Below are 17071 nucleotides of genomic sequence, written 5' to 3' on the forward strand. Positions count from 1 at the left end.
TGTTTCTCTTGTTTTGCGGGGAGAGACTATGAGAAAATCTCTCTCATTCTATCATCTAAGTCAGTACAAGAATGATTCACTTAGAACTTGAAAGAGTTAAGAATTTTTGAAAAGAGAGAAAGAACTCTTGAAAAGGCAATATTCTGGATTTTGTTTTCCGGTTTTATTGCAAGGTGTATTGTGAACTATTGCTTGAGTTGTTCACTTTCAGATTTCACATGACTGATGCAGGGAAGTCTGGTTCCCAACAAGTCTGAGATGAAGATGAAAGCTCCAGTGGGGCCAGGGTCATCCTGAGAATAAGCTCATGTGTGCATTCTTGAAGCCTATCAAGGATTTTCTTTAAACAGAATAACAATTCAGCTTATTGAACATGTTAGATTTAAAGAAAAATAATTCTTTTTCCAGAAAATATAATTATAATTAAAGATATTAGAAGAAATCTGTTTCATAAAAAGGTATTATAAGTTAAAGAGCTCTTTTATTATCTGTTTTTGGTCAAGGAGTGAGATGACATTAGGGTTGTACATGACCGGACTTCTCAGTGTGGTTCAAATTCTTTGAATCTAGTAACTAAACATAGATATATCATCTTAAAAGGGTTACCCGCTGTGAACAAACTACTCTCTGTTGTAAACAGCTGTTTACATCTGATTCTTCTTGAAAGATCTTCGAAGGTTATATTTGTTGTCCAGCCTAACCCCTAATTACCTGGTATAGAACTCATCATTATTAATTAATGACTATTTTCAGAATTGATTTAAATAACTGAGAAAGCCTCCATGCACCACTCCTTCCAGGATCCCTGTAGGAAAATCACAGAAGTCAACCTTCCAGAGATATCCAGTATCTCGGAAGTCACTCTCTCAAGGTCAGTTTTGGAAAGGCTGTCCCAGTCATCTGCCAGGCCAAGATAGGTTCTTAAATGGTGCTTGAAGAGTCAACACTTCTAAAACTCCCAAATAGAAGAAAGTAAGCTTTGGGCTTTTCCAGTTGTCTTAAAAGAGGTAGCTTTCTCTAGAGGGAAGAAAATCCCCTCAGGGAAGATGCTTTTCTTTTTCATTGGCTATAATCACCTGCCAAGCTAATGGGAGCAGCAGGATCCGCTGCTGCAAAAGTGCCACTAATGTGCCATTCTGGTAAGAATGCACATAGCACAGCTGGCCAGGGGCCAAAAGTGGACCTGCACATACGAGTGTGGATACACTGTGTCAGTTAGCAACATCTGGGACTCTGCCTTCAGATATATTAAAGGGTAGAGTATTGGAACCCAACTCAGAACAACAGCCATATGGAACATAAGCAAACAGTGCCATGAAGTAACTAAATATATGCCCTTGGGGTTTTCTTCCCAGAGTCTAGCCAAATGAAGATGCTGACTAATCTCTTCCTACTTCTTTAGCAGCAAAATGAATCTTGGTTTTGATAGATGGGGCACAAAAGGGATTTAGTTGTGTAGGGGGTTACTGAGTTCTCTGGAGAATGAAGCCATACCATAGACATGAGCAAATTGATTTAAGCCATAATGCTGCCACTTGCAGGACAATGAAACTGTGAATTTTCCTTTGTAACTTACAGTAATTTGTTAAAAATAAATTTATTGATGTGATGCAGAAAAAATTATGCAATAATCATATGGGATTTTAGCATAAATATTGATAGATTTGCAGTATGTGACAGAGGAGTAAAAACTGCCATATCCTTGATTTTTTTATGCCCTGTTTTCTTGTGTCAGAGTTGGAGGTTATTAGGTTTATTGCTCAGGTTAGAATTTTTCAATATTTATTCAACTCAAAGTTTTATTAATCTGATTAAACTTCGGGTTTTAGATAAGCCAAATGTAGCTATTACATGAAATATAAGTAATTCCTAGAGTAATCAGGCATGGTTGCTTATTTTAATCTGCATTTAACTACAGTATATTTTATCTAAATTCAGATAAATGCAAGTCATTGCATTCAGATGCAAGTCACATAACATAATGCAAAGGAGTTCAACCTAAACTCTCAGGGGAATGCCATTTATTAGCATCTTCGTGATTAAAGAAATACTTAGTACCAGACTTGATCACATTAAAGAGGAAAAACTAGGATGCCATTTGAGCTGTAAGCTTCCATAGCTCATATTGTAATCAGCAAATCTTTTTCACAATAGACTTTGGGGTTAGTTAGGGATAAGTTATTATTTGGTTGTCATCTCATTATAGCAAAATTCATATTTAGAAAGAGAATTTCTTGAAGGAGCCACGGAAGGGGGCTTAACAATCCCTGTGTTGTAGGGATGTCACCTGAACTCTATTGACCAATGAACTAGGTTATTTTGTACCTAGGATACCACTATTAAGTGCCATGTATAACCTGAATAGCGTGTATGTTCATATGGCCCTGACTTAGGAGAAACTGAAAACAATTCAGTACATTTGGGTAGACTTAACGTGTATGGAAACTGCTAGAGAGATCAATGCAATAATGTGGTTTGGGTTTTATAAATTCTATAACAATTTGGAAAGGAACATGGAGAGCATAATAAATGGGGTGGGAGGGTGAAAAGGGGGGAGAGAAAGTCATTTAAGGAGCGGTAGCATAACAGAGATAGGCTATAGGTCAGACCTAGTGAGGAAGGAAGAATTTGGCTGTCAGAAATAAAAGGGAGTGGTGACCACTGGGTGAGAATTCAGGAAAAGAGTGAAGCAGAAGTAAGCGGGCAAGTGTGGCAAACAGTAAAGCCTATCTGAGAGTCTGCTGCTACATCTGGAGGGAGAATGTTGGGTCGTCAGAATGGAATCAGGTAAAACGGAATCCTACGTTGAGGCCCAGAAGGTGAAAGAACTTTCCTGAGCACATTTCTAAAATGTGGCAAAGATAAGATTTGACTCTAAATACTATCCTCAGTATTATACTGTAGCCTTTTTCTAGGTTTAAAAGTAAGTCATCTGTCTGGGTTGTATGTACGTAGTAATAGTAAAGTGGTGTTGACCCTGGACTCAGAACCATACCAGCCCAGTTGAAAGCTTAACTTTTATGGAGTATTCGAATTGTATCATCTAAAATGGCCTAGACACATTCTAGTCAACTTTTTTGAAACCATCAGTTTGTATTTTTAAAGGAATCGTTCTATTTAATTCTCTTTACTTTTTTTTTTTTTTTTGTCTTTAACAGTTGAGATGCCATTGCTGTACTGTTTAATTTTCTTTCTTTTTTTTTTGTAATTTTGTTTCCCACTGTACAGCAAGGGGATCAAGTTATCCTTACATGTATACATTTTTCCCCCAACCTTTGTTCTGTTGCAATATGAGTATCTAGACATAGTTCTCAATGCTACTCAGCAGGATCTCCTTGTAAATCTATTCTAAGTTGTGTCTGATAAGGCCAATACTGATTTGTATTTTAATTTTCTAAAATACAAATCAGTGTATAAATAGGACATGTGGTTATCTAAGCTCAGTTTGTTATATCGCACAAATAATCCCATAGGAACAGTCTACAGCTGTCATATAGCCTCTCTTCCCTAATATCTATTACTATAAGGAAAATATAATTGCTCCATTTTCAAGTTATATGCTAACACCAGCATGGTCACAGCTGTTGATGGGTTGCCATGACAACCCCATCAAAGATTAAAAAAGAAAGCAGTATTCACAACGCATATTTACCTAGAGTTTATTTTGTCTTTTAGGCTCTTCAATGGCCAACAAGGAATTATTATTCAAAATTTTAGCACAAGATCCATTCTCACTGTTACCAATGTGACGCAGGAGCACTTCGGCAACTATACTTGTGTGGCTGCCAACAAGCTAGGCACAACCAATGCGAGCCTGCCTCTCAACCGTAAGTAATACAGTGTTGCCAGAATGCTCCCAGGGGCCTTTTGGCTCTTATCCATCAAAAGATATAAGACCTAAGAACAAAGGATGTTCTTTTTAGAGCTCAGCCTGATGTGGCATGTTCCTTACTCAGAAGAAACTTGACTCCCAAATAATCTGAGTGTTGGAGAATTTTATAACTCCTATAGAATGCTAAATGTGTTCAGAAAAATATTTTAGAGCTGAGAAAAGGTGGAAAAAATAACAAATAATACGATCCACTAAAAATGTCTTCTGACTGAAGACAGTTGGTTTGGTGGGATTTTGCTTTTGTTTCGTCTTTTTAAAAAATGGGTTGTATTATCTTTAAGCATAGATTTATTTGGATTGAATTCACTCATGGTTGGTTTTCTTGAAATAGTGAGAATTTCACATGCCATAAACAAAATGAAATACTAAGTAAATGATCATGGACAAAATATTTTATCAATACAGATAGCATTTTCACTCAAAACTGTATTTTTAAATACGACTTAAGGTTTTACTAAAATAGATACCGTATTTCTAATGTATCTTAGTTCCTAAGGACTAGAAATAATAAAAGAAGAGCAAACACAAAGATTAGTGGAAGGGGGAGAAATCTATGCTGATGTTTTCCTCTTGCAATTAGTTTTGGTGCTTTTTAGAAGCTGAGTATCAGCCAATAAATTGTTATAACCACAAAATATTCCTGATTTTGACATGGAGTGTTTCTCAAAATGTTCAAAGAAGGCTACAGAGAATACATTATCTTTCCACTTCCACAAAGTTATCTGAATCATCCTTATCTTTTATATTCTATATTTTTGTGATAATCTGACATATGTATATTTCTATTAACATCATGTGATGGTAAACGCCTCTGAAAGATGTGAATATTGTGAATTCATGACAGACATGGTCATTTATATTTCATAGAAATGGGGAATGGGATATATATATAATATTCCTACTACTTAAAAACATAATAAGAGAAAAAATTTTATGATTTATGAACTTTGAATTACCATGATTTAAGAACCTCTGTTCTTAAATAAAATGTATCAGTTTATTGTTAATAGAAAATAATAATTCGAAAAAGATTTGTCCTATATACAATTTTGAAACATCACATCATTTATTGGTATCCTCCACTCTGAAAGAAAAGCATTGCTTGCTATGCAGTAGCCAAAGTATAATATACTTGCCTAAGTTTCTTCCATGAGGATGATTTATTTAGTGTAATTATGAATAATATAAATCACTGAAAATATTATAGAGCAGTATGAATTCTGATTTAATATAAATATTGATACTTCTTTTGGTATGTTATTAATATTTTAAATGGTTTAAATATTCAAGAACCTGAAAGAGTAAATGAATTAGACAAAGTAAAGAAAATTTGAAGGCTTAATGACATATTAACTTTTTGCTATTTAAATTTATAAATCATGGTCTGATTTTCAAAACTTAAGCACTAATGAATGTGACAAATTAGGAACAAATGTCACTTATTTAAGTTTGTTTTACTATGGCAACCTTAGCACAATCATCTGGATATGATGCACTGCTGAGAATGCTTCTAAATGTGGTATCTTCAGAATGGACTCTAATGATCTTCCTTTGCTACTGGCTCCCTCTATGTAGAAGTGCTAAGAAATAATGGTGCAATTTGATTAATTCGTTAAGAAAAATGTAATATGCTAGTCTCATCTGTAATTTTGAATACAGCCGTGGAATTCTGAAGAAATGTCTAAATATTCCAAACTCTTATATGACCTCACCTGAAGTTCTTATTGCACTAAGCATTTCTATTCTGTACAACAATTATTTTTGTATAGTTTTTATCTCTCCACCAAGTTATGTTGGTTGAGAAGACAGGATCACTATCTGAATAATTTTTTTCTCTCTCATATCACTAAACACAGTGTCTACTATTTAATAGACAATCAGTAAATCTTTAGTGATTAAATGAACTAGTTAAACATTAAATAAGTGATTAGATAAGGAATAAATGAATGCATGAACTGGATTTAAGCTGTAGAATGTATATTTGACACTCTCTAGAATACACACAGGAACATCACAGGGGTGACAATACTTACTGTGACCAGATCCTATTCTGATCTCTTTATGTGAATTTGTTCTTTTAACTCTCATACAATCCAAAAAGGTAAATTCTATAATTCTGTTCCTACAGATAAGGAAACTAAGATGAAGAGAGATCAAAAGCTTGGCCAAAGTCAAATGGTTAATAAGTGACAAAGCAAAAACCTGCCTCCCAGCAGTCTGTTTCAGAGGCCCAGCTTTTGACCTCTGTGTTTCATTCTCTCTCACTGTGAACATAAAGCCACCAATGGAAATAAATTATATCATTTGCAAAATATTTTTGAAAAATAAACCTCTGCATGTAATATGTTTGCTGTCCTTAAGGTTTTTATGAACTTTAATTTAGAGTGCTATTTTTTTTTGTCTTTTTGTCTTTTTAGGGCCACATCCATAGCATATGGCAGTTCCCAGGCTAGGGGTCAAATCAGAGCTGCAGCTGCCAGCCTACACCACAGCCACAGCAATGCGGGATCCTTAACCCGCTGCACAGAGCCAGGAACTGAACCTGCATCCTCATGTATACTAGTTAGGTTTGTTACTGCTGAGCCACAACAGGAACTCCTAGGGTGCTATTCTTAAATATATAAAAACTTTTTTTTTTTAAGAAATGCTTAGAGATAAGCAACATATACCAGACATAAAATTTAAGTAAATGAAATATGAATGGGGTTAACATTTGACTGAAAAAAATAGGCAAAAATGAGACTCAGAGACATTTAAACACATATACTTCTGGGATTTGAAAACTCTTTGGAATGGTACAGTTATCCAAAAAAGTCATTGTGAATCTCTAAAATGGGAAAAACGGCTTTCTTAAAGTTCAGATGAAGTGAGTTGGAGAGATAGCAATCTGTCCCTTGATAAGAATTCCTGCCATATTATCACCAGGTCTAGGGATGGGAGGGTCTTCAACCTCTAAACTGATCCCAGACTAGTGGCTGTTCCTAAGGTGATTTAATATTGGCCTATAACATCCTAAAGAATTTTTAAAAATCTGTTGTTGAAAATTAGCCTTTCCTATAGTCAAGAGAGTATATAAAACTTGCCTATTTTCTTATCCAAGAGAAAGGAATTAAGATACCAAAGGGTCTGCCACTTGTGTATGTGATATGTGGAATATGCCGTGATTTGTATCCATGAATAGTTAATATGCTCAAAGACAGGGTAATCAGAAACGATAGCACTCCAGTAGAGTGTTAACCACTGATAAGCAGGCCCCCACCCATGACTATTTGGGATAAATCTTGATTCTATTAAAATCTACTCCTGATTTGTAATAATCTACATTTTACAGGTCACCAAGAAGATAAAAGGCAAGACATTGTAGTTTAGAGCCTTGTCATAACTAAGATCTTCCAAAAAGGAATGCAGCACTTTTTGGTGTGTAAATATTTTTGAGTTTCTCATAAAGGGAGTCAAGCAGGTCTTACTTTGAATCATAGTTTTACCAGATACAGTAATGGGATTTTATGTAAGTTACCTAAGTACCAAAGCTTCAGTTAATTCATTTATAAAATGAGGGTGATAATAGCTCCCACCTACAGGATAAAACTTAAAGGGGATGATGCATGTAAAGCACTTAACACTTAGCCTGCATCAAAGCAAGCATTTAATAAATGTCAGCCATTGTTATTATGTCATATCTCACATGAACATGCAGTTCAGTTCCTTTCAAAAACTATATATATGTAGATGGCTGAACTTATCTGATGATTGACTGCCCAGTACTTTACTGAGTGTTTAGATGGCAAATTGTCATTGGTAAACCAGAGAGAAGGCATGCAAATTTGATATAATGTCCCAACTCTAGCTCATAACTTAACCTCATTCCTTGCCCAGTTCATTCCTTGAACCACACTTTGTGGCACTAATTCTAGATTAAATATGATGTTTGCAGCATAGAAGTTCAGACATCTAGAAGATTTAAAGAGTAAAGGGCAAAAGTAAAACAATTGTTTCATTATGAGGTTCTGATAATTTATTCAATAGAAATATTCATATTGAATTTATTCAACAGTTATAATATATAATAGTTATATATTTTGCCCACAGTGTACAAAGTTCTATGCTAGATGTTGGAAAGAAAAGTATTAATAGAATGAGAGTTCCCGTCACATCTCAGTGGTTAACAAACCTGGCTAGTAACCATGAGGTTGCGGGTTCGATCCCTGGCCTTGCTCAGTGGGTTAAGGATTGGGCATTGCCATGAGCTGTGGTGTAGGTCATAGATGTGGCTCAGATCCCATGTTGCTGTGGCTGTGGCATAGGCTGGCAGCTACAGCTCCGATTTGACCCCTAGCCTGGGAACCTCCATATGCCATGGGTGCAGCCCTAAAAAGACAAAAAGACAAAAAAAATGTATTAATAAATGAGAATTTCATCCTCAAAGAGTTTTCAGATGCATAAGAGGAGTGGTACAAGAAGCCAATAAGTATGATGCAGTATAGTCAACACTAGCATGTGAGGGCAGAAATTCTTAATCCAGTTTGAGTGCCGTGAAAGGACTGTCATCTAGAGTAAGTAACATCACTATATGAATTATACCTAAGCTACAACTCGAAATACTATTGTAGTCATAATTGTCTTAGTTTCAGAGACAGAACTTTGCAGAATTTATACAATAACAATCATGAGCACAGTGTACAGTGGTACAAATGAACAAATGAGACACTCACTGTTAATGACTCAAGGCAAGCTCTAGAGGAGATGCCCCTTGAAATAAGGATGTGATTGGGTTGAACCTGGTTATGGGAATGGGAGAGAGAGAAATACTCCTGTATGAAACAGCTCATGTAAAGACATGGCAGCATGAAGCCATCTGATACATTGAAAGACAGGATGGTATTTTAATACGGTTAAAATAAAAGATGGGAGAAGAGAGTGTTGAGAAGATGAGGCTGGATAAGTTGGTGGTATTAGGACAGATAGGTCTTCAGATAAATTTGGGCTTTTTCTTTTGGTTTTAGAGAGCCAGTGACACATTTTAATAAAAGAAGGATATAAACAGTTTTCGTTTCTGAAATAAATCCTCAGGCAATTTGGAGGGCTAAGCCCAGATAGTAGACTTACAAGATGATAATTGTATAAAAAGAGCAGGGATGAGAGAGATAATTAGGACAGGGAGTTAAAGACTAAATCTGAAGAGAATGGGAAGGGAATTATAGGAATCTAGATAACACTCAATGTTTAGTTTGGGTGACGTTAACCAGGATAGAACATGAGAGGAGAATTTAGGAAGGGAGAGGTTGAAAGAGAGAAGTGAGTTTAATGTTAGACTACTCAGTTGGAGGCAATGTCTAGTAGATAGCTATACTTTATAAAGTCCAGAATGGAGATACGATTTGGAAGTGATCAGCATGGATGTGGTGGTCTCTACTGTGAGAGTGAGTAAGATTTCTTATAAAGGCATATAGAGTGAAAAGATGATCAAAGACTGAAATCCCAGCAAAATCAGCATTGACAAGTGAGCAGAGGCAAGGGAGGATCCTGTAAAGGCATGTGGACTCAGTTGGGTGAAGATGCCAGAGGAGGATCAGGAGGAAGCCACAGGAGTAGACCCATCCAAAGAGAGAAGCTCCACGGTGTCCGGTGTTACATCGAGCTAGAGACAGTCTGAAAATCAACCCCATCTCTGACAATTGATAGCTATTGGTGATCTTTTCCAAAGCAGATTCTGTAGAAAACTGTTATAGAAGCCAGATTAAATTTTAATTAATGAATGAATTAAATTTAATAGGTAGGTGAAAGAATAGCGACACAGGTAGTAAACTACTCTTTCTATAGGCTAGGCTCAAAAAGGAAGAGCACAGGCTGATGATCTGCCTTGATGCCTCAGCAGCTGGCCTGATATGGTTTCTTTTCTGATTAATAGACCAAGTGTATATCAACAACTCCCTGACCTGCAAAGGTGCTATACCCCAGTCTTTGATGAATGATGTTTCCTATGTTCTGTGCTTTTCTGCAAGCCTCCCTCCTTCTAATTTCTTAGCCCCTTTCTTATATCTTTCTTGGGTCCCAGAGAAGCAAGAAAGGGCTTTGATTTAATATGAAGTCACCTTGAATTAGTTTGCCTTCCACGGGCTATAGGTTTTAGACTATAATTATAAGAGGACCTGTAATTCTAAGCAGAGATGTTAGTAATGTAATCAATAGAATTACTTCAGGTAGAGTATATACTTTATCAAGTAAGGAGAAAGCAAAAGTATGGTGGAAAAACTAAAGAAAACTAGTATACAATGAATCCCTCATCCTCTAGATTACCTGTCCAGAAATTTCTGATATATGTCTGCATTAAAAAAGTCTCTTTGTGAGACAGAGGTAGGGAAAGAGACAAAGACACACACACACACACACACACAGAGAATGTTCTGCAGATCACTGTAGATCAGCCTCAGGGAACAATGCTTTAACAGTCTTAATAGTGGATGACAGCGTGTCAACTATTCATAGCAAAATTCCTTATTAAGTAAAAAATTTAGGAGTCAGAATTGTTGCGGATTTTATTATTATTTTTCAATTGTGTTTTTTGCTTCTTGAAAATGAGCAAATGGAAGAGATGATTCCTCTAAGTCTTCTCCTTAAAGAACATGAACTGAATGGTCCCATCCTGCCATCTATGGGTCCAATTCATCAAATGTACATCATCATTTGAGCAGTAACTTAGTAACCAATAAAAGTATTTTTCCGTAAGTAAAACACATATGTACTTTGTTTCCTACTTTCTCTAAAAAAGATACTCATTATGGAACATATATTAAAAGAGTCACAATCTGAAAGGAAATAAAGATAATTAAGAAGGAAGAAATCTCAGAAATCTATAAACAAAATGCATAAAATTAGCTTTGGTTTAATACAATCTTCTCATGAGACCTAATATATGAAAATATTTGGGACAATTCAAGCTTTAATATTAACAGAATCTTTTCTTACAATTCCAAATAGATAACAATAATATTGCTACTATATATGTTTGCCAAACCACCCTTTAATGTGTTCCCCAAATTATGGTATCAAATATTTTGCTAGAATTTAGGTTCTAACGATGCTATAGGGACTTTTCTCCTTTTCTTGTGTGTGTGTGTGCATGCACGCATGCACACGCATACACGCACATACATATGCACACTCATTTATTCCGATAGCAAAGTATTTGCCTCAGAAATATTACACACAAGATATTCAAAAGACTCACCAAAACTTTGTCTTTTTCCTGCCTTAGCAACCCTATAGAGACAATAATAAAGTTCCAATTTTAAATGCTTTGTACAATCAAGTGCTATTTAACTTTCTGGAAAATCTCTCATTTTAGAGAATATTTATTCCTAGTCTATTTAATTTGATGGAAACCTCCTCTTTGAGATTAAAAAAAAAGTCAGTAGCTGTTATCCAAAGGGAAAATGGGAGAGGCTATTGGAGAAAGTAAGAATGTGGGTAGCACAACAGTTTTTCCCTGTTTAGATCTGACTGATGCAGGCAAACTTTATTTTTTGACTGATTTGTTGAATATGGAACCAGCTGTGCCCTTGCAAGTAATATTTCAGTTCTCTGCTTGCTTCAAATGTCCCCATATGCCACTAAGCAACTGTACGGGCTCTCTGTTACTTTTGCCTGTTATAATGAAGCCTGATTCCATGTGAAAGGTGATACTACAAATTTGAATGATTCATATTTTAGATTGAAATTGATCTCCCCTCCTGCAAACTTAAAAGAGGTTTGGTTGAAAGAGGCAGTAATAAATTTAGACTTGGTGATTATTGAAGACAGCATGCTATGCAAGCCAACTTGCTTTATTCTCACAGCTTTATGATGTTAATGGGCACCTTTTCCTGGATGCTCTAGTAATAAATAGTTGACAAAAATTAAGTTTGCAGGTATAGGTAGATGTTGATATAGCTAAATCAGCCTATCAGATGGCACTCTACTATACTCAGATATGCATGCACAGTCCTAATTGTCACATGAATAATGGATGTATACAGATTTTCCAAAATAGAATATGAATGAAGCAAAAGGAGTTTTTTGCTCCCTGACCTTATTTCTAGATCCTGTGTGTATTCTCAAGAGACTAGACCCCAAATGGTCATTCATGCCCATACTTGAGGGGAGATATCCAATAGTTTGAAGACTTACAGGACATTTGGTCCTATACAGAACAACCACAGAACAGTTTTGGTCTATACCAAAAGGTCCTTGAAATTTGGTCCTGTTCAAAACATCCATGTATACATTTGGTCCATGCCAAATGGTTTTGGGCAGATCATATAATCAGAGACTTTTTAGCATGGACCAATGTCTTATGGACATTTTGGACAAGGCCAAATGCCTGCTAACCAGTTGAAGCAGTTAGAATAATTGTTGAAACCCGTGGTTTTCCAGTTTACCAAACTGCCACAACTGAGAACCAAATACAGATGCTAACAGAGCTTTAGTCATCCATGTCAAATGACCAAACTTGAGAGTTAGAGTAGGTCTCAAGTATTACCTAGTCAAATTTTTTTCAAACTTTTTAGAGCAATGGATTCTTTTCTTTCCCCAAATAAAACCTTATGCAAATGTTAAATATATAACAGAGATAAAAATTGGAGTTCATTTGGTTTTTTGGAGGTAAAGCTGGAAAATCCTGTCTCCTTCCTTAATATGATAGTAATCTGGAGGTCTGTCAAAAAGCCATGGAGTTCCAGAAAATTAGATTTGAACCAATCTTTTGCTTTGGAGGTGAAGGAATTGAGACCCAAAGAAGGTGACTGAGAACCCAGAGCTGTACATTGTCACAGCAGGTCTAGAGCTAGAATTTACTTAGTCTCTCCTACTCTTTTTCCAGGTTCTTTCCACTCTCCAGGCCAACCACCAAAAGCTTTAGAATCAAAATGAATTGAAACCACAATCCTGCATGTATGCAGTATCCTGGACAGTTCTCTCAAGTCCAGACTTTGAATCTCAGTTGCCTCACCTATAAAATAAGGAAAATAACTTGGTTTTATAGGGTTGCGGTAATGATTAATTGTGATAGAATATATAGAATTTATTCCAGAGGACGTGCTCACTAAATGTTGTTTCCTTTTCTTTCCTCTCTATCATATGCAATCCAAATGTTGAAGGGTAAACCAAGAGAGGCTTGGATCTACATATCCTCAGTAACTCTATAACTTTATCTAATTGAATATCCAAGAACAGCATTAGTTCCTTGAGGCATTTAATAAGGGACTTATGTAAATTGCTATGATACTGTCTTTTTTTATTAGAATTATTAATTAAATCAGCCATGCACATAAGCATTTCACTTGTAATGATGGGGGGAAGAAAATGGTCAGGTTGATAGAGAGGGTTGTACAAGATTAATTACTCTACTGATATGTTTCTCTCAGGTTAAGAGGCAATTTGACAGCTGTATCCTCAAGCTACTGAGGTGGAGTACACATCCCTATAGCTGACAAAGGGTCAGTAAACGCAGAGGGATAAGGGAGCTTTGGTATTTGCTATTGTCAGTGATCAGCCTTAAAATGTAGCCAGCTTGTGGAAATTAGTTACCAAAAAATCAAAAAGAATTTCACATTTAACCACGAAATGTTATTAGGAGCTCTTGCCTAAGAGTCAGAAAGTTTAAGGTCTGGCCCTTGCTTGGAGAGGTCCTCAGGCTAATCATTTAACTCTCGTCTCAGTTTCTTCATTTGTAAATGAGGAGAATAGAATTTCTAATCTCCAAGTTCTCTTTTAGCTGTAATGCTTTAAAATTCTAAGAAATCTTTCTATGCTTTTAAAAAGTAATATTTATGTATGGATTATTATTAAAAACAGTTACACTTACTCCTTAACAAAGTAGAAATGCTGTCAATATTTTTCCCTTCTGTATATTTTTTTGTCATTGAGCTCAAAATTATTTTTTTATTGACAGAAAAAATTGTATTTTAATGTGTTTTGCTCTTTGGTGAGTTTCCATAAAGTTTAGCTAATGGCACTGCTGGCCTAATCATTTTGTCATCTCTACAAAGAATTTTACTCTCCAGGGAAATTTCCTGTATGTTCACAGTTTCAATTCCGTTGGCCAATAACCTGTGAAAAGGCACTAGAATAAACCTCCTTGCTTGCTATTTTATTTCACAGAGCTCTAACCCTATAACAACTTAGGCCAAAATGTGACCCTCTATGTAATGGGTGTTGTCACCATTAAGACTTTGTAAAAATGAGAACATGCCAACATTTCCAGCCTAAAGAAAACATATAGCAGCCTCTACCTTCACCAGTGCCTTTTCTCTGACAGAACAAACTGAAGGTCCTATAGAGAGATTCCCTCCCATTATTTCTAAGAAGTCTCTTAGAGAATATTTACCCAGCATGCACTCGTTCCCCCGAGGCTGTGACTAGATTTGAAGCATGATCTAATGGTTTGAGCACATGATAAGGTAGCTGTCTGAGCTGCTCTCCTACCTCCGCTTCTGAACTGTGATTTCTTTTTCTGAAAAATTTCTATGTGGCCCCTAATATAAGATCCAGGGATATGTGTGAAGAAAAAGATAATTATGAAGTGCCAAGTGCCATTATTATTAAACTTACCATTTCTCCTCAGGCAATGTGAAACATAGTTAATAGAATATATCAACCAAAAGGAAAAGTAAAGTGAAATTGGCTCTTTTTTCCTGTTTTGATGTTCTAGATAAAGGAAATGAGAGGAAGAATTAATTGTGAAAGCAATGATATTTCAATGGGCCACACTTTCTCTAAAGCACTATAAATTCCATTTTAGTGGCCATAAAACTGCTGGGGAAGGGACTGAAAAATCACATGTCCTCATTGAATGTGTCTATTCAGCATAGGCCGGATTTCCTTGCTTATAAATATAATTCAACTGGTATTTCTCTCCAGAGACACTAATCAGGTATCTGTCCAGTATACATTTAAGTACGATTTGAATAAATCAAGCAAGACTTGCTGGTATGGAAATGTTGTTTCACCTATGGCATGGCCAGAAATTTTTAGTAGGTAGGATTTTTTTTTTCCAATTTTATCCTTTTTTATAAAAATAAGCTTTCTCTTTCAACAGTTTAAAGGCAAAGAAGTAATTTGAGTTATCCAGCTCTAAAATGCAGTATTAGATAATCACATGCTCTTCGGTTTCTTTTCTTTGATTTTTTAAATCAATCCAATTAGTGCGTATGCAAAGCAGCCTAATTAGTGAGGCAGATTATAATTCTTGTCAAAGAACCGTTAGAGTCACCACTCAGTCCACTTAGAAAGGCACAAGTTTTCTAAAATACTTGATAAGACAGCGTATTTTCCTAAAACTGGCAGGATAGTAACCTATGTTTTAAGAATCAGTGGTCTTACCTGAAGGGAAATTATATTTTCTAAAAAAAAAAAAATCTCAACTGCTTGGGAGCACTATATTTTGTGATGTAATAACATGCTTACCCAAATATAGATAAGATCTATAATCAACCTATTTAACTGAATAAACACATTTTCTAGGAAGACTCGCAAAAGCTGTGGATGCACAACTCTGCAGGCGTGGCTCTGCTGGAAAAAGATAGATTGAAAGGGTTCATTTCTCTCAAGCCAGCATGCTGCCTGTTGGAGTCGGAATCTGACATCCCTTCTTACACCCATTTTGCTTCAAACTTCAAACCACCTGTGTTTCCCCAATAGCCGTCCTACCAGCAGCACCTGAAACAATGTCTCATATGCCAAAATATTCTTTGACTACCACATATCATTATCATAACTTTCCATCTATTATTTACTTTTCCTTGTTAGCATACTCCCTGGTTCTCCCTCTTATTCTCATGTAATTTTAAGAAGATTTAAAAAACTACTACTGACTCACATATTAGTAGTGATAGGCTCTCATCTGCTTATTTTTTACTTTCTGGATCACCCCCTCTTGTTTTTCCTCTTCCTTTCTCTCATTGTTCCTCAGCTCCCGGACTTAATCATCTCCAAAACAGATAGGTAGATGCTTCTCTAACCAGGAATATAGGTTCCAGATAGAAACAAACATCCTCTGAATAGGCAAGCTCAAAATTGCTTTCGAAAGCTTCATCACTGAAAATGTAATCAAACTTAGCTCACCCCAAATTGATTTAAGTTGCAGCCTAAGGGCCAACCTTTGACCAGGGCAGCATTCACACTTGCATCGATTCTGACTGCAATCGAATTACTCAGGCAATTCTGTGCACTTTCAGCTTTAGCCCTGGAGTGCAAATGGCCAATTTGGGAAGCAGCTTGGTTGTGCTTGAAATTTGCAGGAAGATTTTCTCATATGTTCCTGGGAAAAAGCAGGCTTACTTTTTAAAAACATTTTTAGTCACAGAATGGGCTGCCCAAAGGATATTTTATTTGTTTTTAATATTTGTTTTGATTTGAGAAAAACTTGCTTCTCCCAAAGAATCCCAGCTGACTTTGAAAAGATGAGTTTGTGTACTAAACTCATCAGTAAGTGTGTGAAAATTTAGGGGAAATGAAAATTAATTAGGTTAAAAAAAAGCAATATAATATTCTGCTATTAAATAAGAGGAAATGTCACAGTGGGTTTTGTAATTCTAGAAGCAAAAATGAAAAACCAAACTTGTTTACTGTGATGGAAGCAAAACAACCTTCTTCATAGAACTGTATTCTGTGACAATATCTCCCAACCTTCCTCTCTAAAATATTTCATAAGATTGGAACAAAAAACATTATAGATACTCTTCTAGGGCACAGGAGACTTCTGTTATGCATTTCCATTTTTCCTGTTTACCTCCTTATTGTATATTATCTCCCTTCCTCACAAAACTCCTTTTAATTTCACATAAACCTTACTATCTTTATGTATTTATTTTACTTATTTATAATTATATGATAGATTTCAATTTTATACCTTACAAAAACTCCCCCATGTTTCTATTCAGACTTATCAAATAATATTTTGGTGGCTTCACTGTTTATATGTTTAGTAGTGTCTTGGTAAATATCTAACTGAAGTGCATGCGTATCACAAAATTTACAAATAACAGTAAAACATAGAATATACTGTATCGTAAATTCCATCTAACCAATTTCTTCTCATAGAACACTTTCATTGATTTTTGCCAAAATCATGTAGCTTTACCCAACCTTTGGTTGCAATTCAACTGTGACTTGACAAATGGAATTAAATTCCAACTCTAAGGA

General features: G+C 35.7%; 1 protein-coding gene across 1 annotated transcript in view; it reads left to right on the forward strand.

Annotated features, from left to right (window-relative positions):
- Positions 1–17071, forward strand: part of NEGR1 (neuronal growth regulator 1) — an 873593-nt gene that overhangs the window by 684733 nt on the left and 171789 nt on the right. Inside the window, exon 6 of the mRNA XM_047788645.1 lies at positions 3676–3827. Coding sequence (XP_047644601.1) covers positions 3676–3827 — 152 coding nt within the window. The remainder of the gene's footprint in view (positions 1–3675; positions 3828–17071) is intronic.

The sequence above is a fragment of the Phacochoerus africanus genome, chromosome 8 (genome assembly GCF_016906955.1).
Source record: "Phacochoerus africanus isolate WHEZ1 chromosome 8, ROS_Pafr_v1, whole genome shotgun sequence".
NCBI classification, from domain to species: Eukaryota; Metazoa; Chordata; class Mammalia; order Artiodactyla; family Suidae; genus Phacochoerus; species Phacochoerus africanus.